We start from the raw sequence: 12790 nt of genomic DNA on the forward strand, positions 1-12790 counted from the left end.
CAGAGCTGCCCCCCCCCCCCCCCCTTCCTTACTACCCTTTAAACAATGACGCCACAAGTTCACTGAGTAAAGAAGTTATAAGGAAGATTTGGCACCCCCTTCCTTATCATCTAGGGGGAGGGGGCAGCACAAAGCCTGCCTCATAACTTACTCAGAAGGACTTGTGGCATGATTTTTCTTGAAGCGTAAAATTATGGACATACAATTACCGACGATAACGGTTGCCGAAGACCCCTAATCTTGGCTTTCAAGAATTTTCCCCTTCCTATATACTCTAAATAAAAACAGTCGTTTGAATTGGTCACAATGAGTTGCGCTAACAATAATTATGCGATACTTAGGAGCATTTACGACTCAGTTTTGGCATTACTTGACACAAGGTTATCAAGGTTACAAATTTCAGTTTAAAAAAAAAGTAAAAAATAAAAACATCGCAGTAAGCGGTGCTTTGAAGCCTCCATCGCCCTGAGAACATGGGTATCGTTTGAACATCCACCTCTCTACAACACAATGCTAGCAAAAGATCCACACGAATTCCTCAGAAATGAATGTACTTAGCTGAAAAAAAAAACTGCTTATATATTTCAGGCATTCGAACCAGCGACCGCCACCTCCACATGTTGATAACACCGTTTATGTCTACGGAGGCACATTCCACAATTAAAAGGGCTGGTGTCTAATCTGTACAGAGAAGATAATACTTATTTTGTGAGTATTCATTAATTGTTCTGTTTTGTTACAGTGAACCTGCGCTACTCTAAGGAATCCCAGGAGTACATCCATACGCTGTACCATGGCACCAGTCTTGATGCACACTGCAGCGTCAGTGCTTGTGCTGTTTCTGCTGGCCCAAGTTCCCGTATCAAACTGCTACGAGTGCAGAAAGTTGAAGAGTTCAATTAGGGTCGACTGGGACAAGGTAATGCGCTGGACTGTGGCTGTAAGGGCAGCTAATATGAAACGCTTGCTTCGAGCTTGCACCAAGTGATTGGCTTCTCCCGCCCACTCTGCGAAACTACAAAATCGGTGTTACATTTTTTCGCAACTGTACAACACTTCGGCCCTGCGCCCTTGGTCTATATCCGCACACTAACAGAATGCGCAGAATTAAAGCATCGATGTGCATTTCAACGCAACTGGCAAAATTGAATGGAATTATATGAATTCTGGAACAATGTGCCGAGGAGGACAAGGTGAAAAAGTAGCAAGTACCAGGTTAAGTGGAACAAGGTCACTTCATACATATAGCAGCTTCGTAGTGCTTGAACAAAGAAATGTACTAAATGTACCATATCGTTATTTATTATAGTATTTTTTCTATTTGTGGCTAATGCTTTGAAGTGTACAAAACTTCGAAAACTGTCTCATTATTACCGGTTCTAATAATATTAATACCAATAATAGGATTAAAAATAATAACATTAGTAGTAGTAGTAGAACTAGTATAGTAGTAGTCGTCGTAGTAGCAGTAGTGTTAGAGTTTCTATGCATAGGCGAACACACAAAAACGTTGTGTAGGCTGAGAATTTCCTCCTACGCCCACACTACACCTGCCTGCTCTCTGGGGAAAGGGAAATAGATGGATATATGGTGAAAGGAGAGAAAGAGAGATTGCTTCATTTTGTGGCACATCTTCAACAAGCGCACTTATACTGCAGCACTCAGACTCAAACATGGCCGGTATAGGCTTCATGAACCAACACATGCAAGCATCAAACGAGTTGGTGCTTCGCCGCGAGGGTAATTGGAATGCTACGCGATGTGACGTTAGCACACAACTCTTTCAACAATCTCATTTGGCGCAGCTTTGCGAAACGCTGGCGTAAAGGACTGCACCAGCTCCAGGGACAGCATTGATTTCTGTGTTCTCCAAGAGATTTCCATGCTTTAGCACAACATAAGTGGCGAGAGCACAGCACGTACAATGATACGAGTCATCATCTGATGGCTGTAGGCGCAGCGACCGCGCCCTACTGGTCAAGGTTTGCAGTTGCTGCCCTAGCGACGCCACCCCTCCCCCTCCCTCTTCATTCTCCTTCGCCCGCGAAGAAGCTGGCCGGCGCGTTTCATGAACTCGATCGGTGTATTCCGTGCCGAGTGGTTGCGTCGTCCGTGACCTCCGAACCAAGCGCAGCTCTCGCCGATTGGCCCATCGTTGGTGACGTCCAGCCGCCATGTACCTCTCGCCGATCAGCCCACCTCTTGACGCCATGTAGCTCTCTCCTTGGACTTCTACCATGCACCTCGAAATTTTTTTATATCTTCTCTCTATCTTCACTCTTGTGCAGCGATTGCTCCGCCTTCTATATCTTTCTCCTTCTACTATTCTTATTCATCTCCATTTCTTACAAGATGTTTAGCTATGTCGCCAACTCTAGGCATACAGAAATTAGCTTCTTTTTTTATTTCCTTCAAGACCCCCTTACTACGTTTCATCTCTGTTTGAGCCACGCGCGGTCGCAGTTCTTGCATGCTTGCACGCGCACATAGAACATGCGACACGCGGAGCGATGCCGTTGATTTCTACTTTATACGAAACATGACGGCGACGGCCAGAGTTCTTCAATCGTACGAGTTGCGAAACTCCCCGCGTACCCCATGTATCAGAATCTGGACACGCCATTGGTCGAAATCATGGGGTTTCAGCCAATTTTGTCGCGTCATCTTTTGACCAAGAAATGAACCACTAAACTCTCGTGATGATTCCAGCGCTGCGTAGAGCGTTTAGCAGCTTACAAAAAAGCACTCGCAGAGGGACGCCACCCTGCGCTTCAGTGTTTCGTATCACTGCTCTCAGATGGCGCGACACCCTGGAGGCCCTCTGCAGAATTGGTCACGGGCATTTCTGGGTTCCGGAACCCAGTTTCGCAACTAGTATGCTTGATGAACTCCGACTGAAAGCAACGGTGAAAATGTGCTTACAGTATTACACAATGTATCCATACGTATGTATCTTATAGTATCTTACATTATATGTACGCAATAAAATCATTGGTGCACTAGCTCGTTCATAAACCTTTGCATTTGTTTGTACAGAATGTATACAGTGACCATAAGATGAGATTTCAGAGTAGTCTTAGCACAGCCCCTTTTAATAATTATTGTGCTTTCACATTTACGCCCGCCCCCTTTCCGCAGCTTGGGAAGAAACTCTGGATTCAGGCTCTGGTCGACAAACCGCACAAAGTCACTCAGTGTGTTTCACGGAGTTATCGCGGAAAAGAAGGGAAGCTTTACCTGAGAATCATAGGAGGGTAAGTGTCGTTCTACCAACACACGCGCCCTCGGCCTCGCAGCCTCTCTATTTCATCGTCCCGCTAAGAAGAATTTCTTCTTGGCCTAGTTGGGAAGATCCTGAATACATAGTTTGCCGCTGAGTAGGAGATCGGAATAAAAAACAAATGACTCGTGAATCTTTGGAAGCGTTTCACACTCAGAAGGTTGGTGAATTGTGTAGTAGCGAATCTTCATTATACAACTGCACTTTTCGGAGATCAGAGTCATTGAGCTTTGGTAGCGTTGTTAGCAACAGGTTTGTGGCTTTGATCACGTGTATTGAATATTTTTATCAGTATACTCTTTGTGTCCCAACACAAATTTAGTTGAAAGAGCCACTTGTGTCGTTGTCCTAATCTTCTTTTTTGTGTGTGGGTGTTAATTAGTGGCAAACTATGCATTCATTCGCTCTTATAATTAGCTATGCCCCAGGCGAAATGTCCACTCGATTTAATTTGCCTTACGGAACAATACTGAGAAACACTGGTATTGTAAGAAGCGATCAAGCATTGCCTCGGCACTGTATTTTCGTGTACTGTCTTGGCATGAAAGTGGGTTTCTCGAGATACCACTTCTAGTACGGCTTTATGGGCACCACCGATCACAGCGCCTCCACTCGAAATGAAATGTGCCTATTTTTAGCAGTGAAGACGTGAAGGCAGCACTTATTTTGCCTCGTAGTCACTAAAGAGAAGAAGAAATTTGGCAGTGTGTCCATGGGGCAGTTCTTTCGCTGTACGAGGTACCGGGTAGCATAACACCAGGTAAATTGGGAGAACTTTTGTCCTAACGCGCGCACAATCAGCCTGCAGCTGAGAATGATAACAACTTAGTCGGAATACTGTGAGAACTGAAAACTAATGAACACGCAACGAGAACGTAGCGGAATTCATCACCATCCTCATTTCTCGTGCGAATTTCCCTACGAACAGAACTTTAATCGTCGATCGAACAGCAAAGCTGCTTAATGCCATAATTTGTGCGTGCGGCCTGCCAAAAAAAAACTATCATTATCGTAAGCGGGAACGTGCCCCATAAATTGGGAAAGATCACAACATTCGCCACTGGTCTAGTAAAATTGAAGAAGGCAACAGTTCAACAAATCGAATCGAATCTACCTTACTTTTTCCCGCTCAAAGCAGAAAGGAAGCAGAAGGTAAAAACCGTGTGGCCTGACAAAGGGTTTCTGCTCCAGCAACTGCTCGGCACACAGGACGTATGAGTAGCACACAAATCACTACAAAAAATATACCATACGAACAAGTGCCTACGAAGCAACGGCGGTGACCCGAAAAGCCCGAGTACGTAAAACGAGAGAACGCCAAAGAACCGTAAAGGGAACGGCGGCTGCGAAAAGTCCCCGAAGCAATGGAGGGCCTACGCCAACGATGATATACGTAGATATACTCGAGAACTGCGAACGCTCGGTTACAGCGTGAGTTTTCTGTCTCTTGGAGTTTAGACATCCGCGTCGTGTTTGCGACTGCCCGTGGTTTAACTTGGACCTCTCTGCACTGTGAATCAACTTAGAAACAACCTAGTGTCACCTAGCTACATCCTATAGCAACGACCTAGAAGAAATCAGATTAGTATTACCAGTTCCGCTCTTCAAAGCCTTGCACGGCTAATAAAAGCTTTGCCTTTTTTTTCTCCATTGTTCGCCACCTGAACATTCGTTGACACCTTGTTAATGCGCATTGATAAGATTATGGGTGTTAGTCAGAGATTATTGTTGTCACTGTAGGATTGATTGATTTTATTGATTGATTTGTGGGGTTTAACCTCCCAAAACCACCATATGATTATGAGAGACGCCGTAGTGGAGGGCTCCTGAAATTTCGACCACCTGGTGTTCTTTAACGTGCGCCCAAATCTGAGCACACGGGCCTACAGCATTTCCGTCTCCATCGGAAATGCAGCCGCCGCAGCCGGGATTTAAGTCATAAGGATTAAGGGGCGTCTTCAGTGCCGTATATTTCTGTTTTTTCATGCGCATGTTCCGTCTCAAGATACAGGGTAGCCAGCCGAAGTTCTACTTTGGTTAAACTTCCTGTCTTTCTATTACATTTGATCTTATCTTTCCCCAATTTTTATTCGAACCTTTGCAAACACACTTATGTGGAATTAGAGATATTGTTATCCGGTGTTTAGTGCTGTTGAGTTTCTGATATTGTCGACATCGAGTGTGTTGAACATTGCGAAAGTGAAACACGATAACTTAATTCTCTTCTCGTTATTCATTGCTTGTTATGAAAATAATCGATGCTCATGTTACTCCGCAGAACTAACTCGCAAGTGTGGAACATCACGAAGGAGTACAGCAATGGAGTGCATAACGAAGACACGATTCGATTCCCGAGGAGTGAGCACGGCACTTTCACATCTTCATGTAGTCGAAAACGGGTCAAGCACACCACAGGGTTTCCCATAAGTACAGTACAGGGAACTGTGGCGCTAGTGTCTACGGGAGCTGCAACTCAAGGCGCTTCAGCGAGCATGGGAATGATGAGTAGTGCATGAATTTTTTTTTAATGTTTGTAATTTGTCTCCGTTCGGCTTCGCATGGCATGGAGCCGCTTTGTCACGAAACAACAATCGGCATATGTCCAGCAGTTACACTTGACAACCTTAACCATTTAGAGTCGCCAATTCCAATCGGATCACGAAGTTCAAAATTATATGTTTTCTCTATTCGAAATTAAACCAATACAATAGACGAAGCCGCAAGTGCGCTCGAAGCCTGCAAGCACGAAGAATAGGCAAATCTATGTACTAACAACGATTCCCATGGTTACTGAATGAACGCAGCGCCATAGTCTCCTTCAGTTAACATTGCGAAATTCTACGCACCGCACAGCAAGCAGGAAGCTTTGCACTGAAAAGTGTAGCCTTGCCCTACGTCGTGTAACCCTACGACATCACGTACGAAAATCATACGTAAACCCCTTCTGTCCTTACGAGAACGAACAGCTGGGCTAGTTTGTGGGAATTCATGTCAAGGCAGGTAGCGCGGAGGAACAACGTCACAGTGGAGGAACAAGCACATGATTTCGAAGTTAGCGCTCGTCTCGTGCGCTCGTTCCTCCCTTGAGTCATTGTTCGTTAGCGCTACCTGTTTCCACATGAAGCACCACATCCTTTTGGGACACGGTGCCCTCATCTGAATACATGGCTTAATTATGCCGAAGGAAGGTATAAGAATGGGCTAGTCGGTATTCTATAATGTTAAAACTTAAGCGTAAAAGGTACACAGCGCGAAATTCCTGGAAACAAAAATGACACTCGCTATCCATCGCACACATTTAGGCGTCAGGAAGCCATCCACGGCACCAACTAAAAAGTAGCAGCTGTACCGGGTACGAATAAAACTGATGAGCGAAGATCTTTAGAATGGGATGCTAGCGACTATATGCGCCTGATCTCGCTGCCGGGTGTCATTAAGGCGGTAGTGTGGAGAGAGCGTACGCTGCGCTGCTCGGTGGCGGGAACGACTGAGGGAGAGGGCGTGTGGCGTGCGCAGCGCAGGCGAGCCATCTGCCACCGCCACCTGTTGTTTTGCTCGGTGCGCTCGCCCGGCGCAGGGAGCTTCGACGGCGACGGTCGGCAGAGTGCGGCCCTAAGGAGCTTCGCCCGTCAAAATGAGCGAATATACCTTAAGTTCGCTGGCACAGGCTGTTTTTCTACAGTTTCGCCGCACAAGCTTCTTATGCTCGCGCCCTGTCCGTAGTTGCCGGCATGTACGCCAGTGTTGCCAGTGTACACGTCTCCGGTCGTGACGGATCAAGGTCACCGCTTTTGTCGCCTCTCCGCTGATTCCAACAATGCTCACTAGATGGCGCAACACCCCCCAAGGCGTCGGTTTTTGATGGCCCGTGCACTCGCTACCCCGCGACTACGTCCACTTCTTTCTCGTCGCTTCGTAGACATGACGGCACGTGACAGATTCCTCCAATGAGTGTTACGCACGAGTACCGAATCCTCCCAGGCACCCTTCACCTGCCTGCTCTCAGCCCTGTTGAAGAGCGCCTGATAGCTCCGCGTCTTGCATTTATGACCGTTTGGCATTTGACTTACGGCAGTGGACAGTATGGCAGAAAGGGGCAACTGGGGGGCTAACGCAGCGATCAATGGAGCCGCCAACACTGGGCAGTGCCGGCCGCGGAACGTGTCTGACAAGGCTGCTCTCGACGTACACGTCAGTTCGTTAGCAAGCCTACCTAAAGAAATGGTGTTGCCAAGAATTCCACCGTGCACCTCCAAGCAAGCTCATCTCTCATTCACTTTGGGGATAAGGTGGTGATTTTAGGCGTGAAATTCCTTATGGTCTAGGGCAATCCGCCGTCCCTCCGACGTACCCAGTAGCGTATTCCTTATGGTGCAATAGATGACGTTGTCCCATACAGACAGACAGACAGTCATCATCATTCATTTCGTGGATATGCTGTATTTTTTCTTAGTTGTTTCCTCTTTGCTTTGTAGGATATGACTGTGATCTCATGTCACGGGTTCATTGATATGTGGGTTCTAACGTACCAAAACCACCATATGATTGTGAGATGCCGTAGTGGCGGCCTCCGGAAATTTTGATCACCTGGTGTTCATTAACGTGCACTCAAAAGCACACGGGCCTAGAACATTTCCGCCTCCATCGGAAATGCAGCCGCCGCCGCCGGGATTCGATCCCGTGACCTGCGGGTCGGCAGCCGAGTACCTTAGCCATTAGACCACCATGGCGGTGCGATTATTTACGTTGAATTTACAGTTATTTTCGGTGCAATACACGCAACCTCCTCTAACACCTCCACTTGCATTGAATTTGGTCACCTTGGCATTGAATGAAGTGAATTTCACACATTAAAGGCGGTCGATCGTATTGCATGCTGCAAACATATATTTCAGAAATATCCCATGGGGTACTACTTAAATGGGCCATGGAAATAATCTGAAAGGTACCTGCATACCGTTACTCAGCAGACCCTGTTCAAAATTTGATTGATATGTGGGGCTTAACGTCCCGAAACCACCATATGATTATGAGAGACGCCGTAGTGGAGGGCTCGGTAAATTTCGACCACCTGGGGTTCTTTAACGTGCACCCAAATCTGAGCACACGGGCCTACAACATTTCCGCCTCTATCAGAAATGCAGCCGCCGCAGCCGGGATTCGATCCCGCGACCTGCGGGTCAGCAGCCGAGTACCTTAGCCGCTAGACCACCACAGTGGTGCGATTATTTACGTTGAATTTACAGGTATTTTGGTCCAATACACGCAACTTTCTCTAACACTTCCACTTGCGTTGAATTTGGTCCCCTTGGCACTAAATGAAAAGAATTTCACACATTTAAAGGCGATCGATCGTATTGCATGCTGCAAAAATATATTTAAAAAATATCACATGGGGTACTACTTAAATGGGTCATGGAAATAATCAACAAGCTACCTGTATACCATTACTGAGCAGACCCTGTTCAAAATGTTCGCAGTATAAACATGTGTGGGTCAGTAACACCGCACTCCCAGTGGATCCCGAACGTATAGACGGTGAAGTTAATTTAAATGAGCTGTTTGCTGCATGAACGAATGGCGTAAAAAATATTATTTCGTTAGCTTTATGAGCCAACACGACGGACTGATCACGAGGTACGGCTCAGCATTCATGAACACCCGGGTAGGTTAAAGTACACCTTCATACACGGGATTCGAACAGACGTTTTCGGACTTTGCGGCTTAACATATCACAGCCGCTGAGTTTCGGAAGCCTGTATAAAGGAAGTGAAAACAAGAGCTAACATAGCAGTGCTACCGAGTACTTGTGCTACATGTCGCTAACGTGGTTTCCTCGAGAACATCGCGCAACTGCAACTACTCCGGCACATTTATCTGCTTGTCAACGACAATGCGAGGTACACAACTTCACTATTTATTTCTGCGCAGTTCATCCGCCTCACTTCTATCAAGTACTGGACACGGACTATGAGACATATCTGGTGGAGCACATCTGCAATAGTTGTAAGTATTGCTGCGAGTACTCATGCGTAAACTAATAGGCACTTTGTAGAAGTTTTTAACAGCATTGCTGAACATAGTCCTTGCATGCTCTTTGTAGATATACTTTGTCAGTAGCATTCAGTACAATGGCGTCTTTTTTTGTTGTTGTTGCTTAACAGAATTCCGTCGAGTACTCTTTGAAGAATGTTCTGGAGTATCCGGCCGACTCTCCAGAACCAGGAAGTGGTGTACAAAATGTACTATAGGTTTATTTTGGCGTACAGCACGCTTTCACTGTTGTTTTACAGGGAGTGTGGGGGTGGGGAGGGGGGGGTAGTGATCCTTAAATCCGTCTGCATCAGAGTGCGACACCTCCGCTGTAGCTCATAAGGACTAAAGGTGAAAAACAGAGAAGAAAAGATTGAGATAAAAGTAAAAAAAATATTGGGAGACTGTTAAAAAAGCCCGTGGACCAAGCCCAGATGCGCGAGTGGTCATCGAAGGGAGGAGATCACACACGAGACAACAGTCTGCCGAGAAATCTGCCGAGCAGCTCCTTGTTCTATGCTGATTCGTACGCCTCAATTGTGATTTGGGGGTCATAAACACAGTTTTGAACGCCACATTACTGTATTAGATGACTACTGCGCAAGATCCGTGCGTTAACATCATTGCCAGAGCAAAAAAAAAAAAGGTCTGTTTCGGCAGCTGTTTCTCGTCAGGAGACATGTGTTCAGGCGAGGTATCAACGCTATCGATAATCCATCTATGTTTGACAGTACAGGCCACTGGAAAGAAACTTGAAAGTACGGGCGACAAGATTAGTTGTATTTTCTTTTCTGTTGAAATTTGTGTATTTTAGGGCAAAAGCAAAGAATGGTTAGAGTTCTAGCAACTGTGGTTACAACGTCCGCATGTAGAGCACGCAATACATGAAAATCCATGATTTGAGAGCCCATCATCTGACATCATAACTTCAAACCACTTCTCGTGGGTTCCGAGAGTTATCAAACCCTAGCAGCGTCACAGTTGTGCGTACGTGGTACCTACGACCGATTGCTTAAAGGGGACCTGAAACATTTTTTTCAAGTAACCACGGAATGAATTCACTGGAAGAGCTTACTGCCTCACAAATTCAACGCTGCAAAAATTTAAGAATCTATCCAGTACGAGCTGAATCACAAAGATTTGTAGCACGCTGCAATCGCACTCTCGCTTCTCTCGTCCCGACGAAATCGCTGGAAGCTAAGCAGGGAGGAATGGCAGGGGCAAAGAAAATACCTCACGCGCGCCACGTTACCTTGAGCACTTTTTCTTTTTTTCTTGGAATACGCGACTTTATCAGTGTGATCACGCGCACACGCGTGGACAAGTCACAGCCTCCCGTGGTGATCTCTGTAACGACCAAGTGCGCTAAGTTGAAATCAGCCAATGGCTGAAAGATGACCTTGTACGAGTGATTTTTGAGCGCATTCCGTCATTTTTCGAGATAAGAATGCAATTTTTGGCTGACTTTGATAATTGATTTCAAACTCTAGGTCACATGCTGCGCTATAGCAATTGGCTCGCGTGTTTTCGGGAGCCTCTACTACCGGTCGGCAGCGTTTTTTGACCATGCTCGAAAAGTGTTGCAGGGCTCTTTTAACGTGCTGTTGCTGGTGCTGTTGTAGGAAGATGAAAAAGAGCTAGACTTGACTGACGTGGTCCATGACAATGTACACGAAGGGCTATCATGATACTTGAAGTGAATGTCATAGGCCCGCTAATCTCCCAACTAGCAGATACCACCGCTGGCAGCCGAGGCACGTCTAAACGTAGCTTTAACGACAGCTGCAAGTGAAGCCTTAGCATAACTTCAGTAAAATTACTGCGACGTCTGAAAAAGGCCCCGTCTTCATATATTCTCGTATCGGCATCTCAACACAACGCTGTAAAAGGCAGCCGTGGTTGGCGAGTCACTTTTCTTATAGGTGCTCATCGGTGACGTAACACCTAAACTACTGCGTATCACCTAGAACTCATTCAAAATTTTTATCTAAGCAAGCCGCGTCACTTATTGTGACTGGTGACTAACTAGCGACATCGACGCGTGTGACCAACACCTAAACATGGTTCGTTTACCACCTGCTTCATGTACCATCATTCGATAAAAACAAATGGTCATCCAATGATACGCCGCGCGCATCTCCGATAAACTGCCGAGCTGAGGAACTAGTTCTAAGCGCGACATTGCCCGTTTCCGCTGCCTAAAGCGGACAAATTTTCGAACTACCTGCGCACTAGGTAAACTCTAAAAATGACACCGAAGACCAGAAAAGTGCAAATAAAAACCTAAGGGAGGCATATATGTGAATCAAGGCTCCGCTGTTCATACTACTTCAACTTGGTGAGTGAAAGTGGCTTGATTTTTCTTTCTTTCATGCTTCGTATTCGTACTCGTAGCTGCGGCAGGGGTGCATGGAGCCACGCATGCAAAAAACGTCTCATTACTCTTTGAGAAGGTTGTAGATTTGGGTGTGTTGGCACAAAATGATTACTGAAGCAAATCAGCGCAAGTGATGGGGGGGGGGGGGGGTGCAGGAGATAAGACACAGAGTGCAGTCACAGAGCATCAGCGCCCTGTGTCCTCTCTTCTCCCCCCCCCCCCCCACTGGCCCTGTTGGTTGCACTTACTTGCACTCATAATTATTCCTATCGCTACAGTAAGTTGATTGGATCACTGGTCGAATGGGCTGTGAGAAACGAACGTGTGGGCGTGCCCTTTATGTACACACTGAAGGTCGCTAATTATAACGCTAAGGAAAGATTTGATGTTTTCTCAATCCGCACGTTTGGGCTCGTTTCAGACCGGGCCGATGTCGTTGCGCTCATGTACCACAAGCCGGTGAAGAGGATCCCGGAAGAAGTGATGAAAAAGGCGTCCGTGGCCGTGCTGAAATCCGGATTACGTGACGTCTACAACATGACCACGACGGACTGTATGCTGAACGGGAGAGGCATAAGCCGGCATATCCAGCCATGGTTTGAGCTCATTATTAGGAGTGAGAGGATAGTGCAACGAATATAAATAAAGCACGTCGCTTCCGAGACTCCCCCCAATCACGTCTCTACCACGATAGTCAGCGAACTGCTTTGTTAGCGTCTGCAATGTATCGCACTATGGGCAGTTCAACGTACTCCCCCTCATGCATGGGCCCGAGAAAGAGGGTGTACTTGCGATGCTTCAGGTAGAAGACGTGCATTGGCCGAAAGCGCACAACAGGACCGTTCTTGCCGACTACAAGACGTTTAACCTGTACACGAACTTTGGTAGGTATCGACACTGCGGTGAGTTTGCCGACATCTATCGTTTGGCGTGAGCCTGCCACCTAAATTCAGTGGTCAGCCCTCCGTGCCCTCGACCTTCGGAGGTGACCCAGGGTTGAGGGTAAGGTTTTGGGCGGCCCAGTGGACTCTGTGGTGGCCCTAGTGGGTCACTCCCACCTTCACACCCAAAAGGCATTAGTCATGAGCTGCGGCTCCGTC

General features: G+C 46.7%; 1 protein-coding gene across 1 annotated transcript; it reads left to right on the top strand.

Annotated features, from left to right (window-relative positions):
- Positions 1–735: 735 nt before the first annotated feature.
- Positions 736–12358, top strand: LOC142768526 (uncharacterized). The gene is made up of 5 exons (XM_075870527.1): positions 736–919; positions 3139–3254; positions 5559–5638; positions 9212–9286; positions 12112–12358. The coding sequence occupies exons 1-5, from the start codon at positions 794–796 to the stop codon at positions 12330–12332; spliced, it is 618 nt and encodes a 205-aa protein (XP_075726642.1). The 5' UTR covers positions 736–793; the 3' UTR covers positions 12333–12358.
- Positions 12359–12790: the final 432 nt, after the last annotated feature.

Source organism: Rhipicephalus microplus, chromosome 8, assembly GCF_043290135.1.
Source record: "Rhipicephalus microplus isolate Deutch F79 chromosome 8, USDA_Rmic, whole genome shotgun sequence".
Taxonomy (NCBI): domain Eukaryota; kingdom Metazoa; phylum Arthropoda; class Arachnida; order Ixodida; family Ixodidae; genus Rhipicephalus; species Rhipicephalus microplus.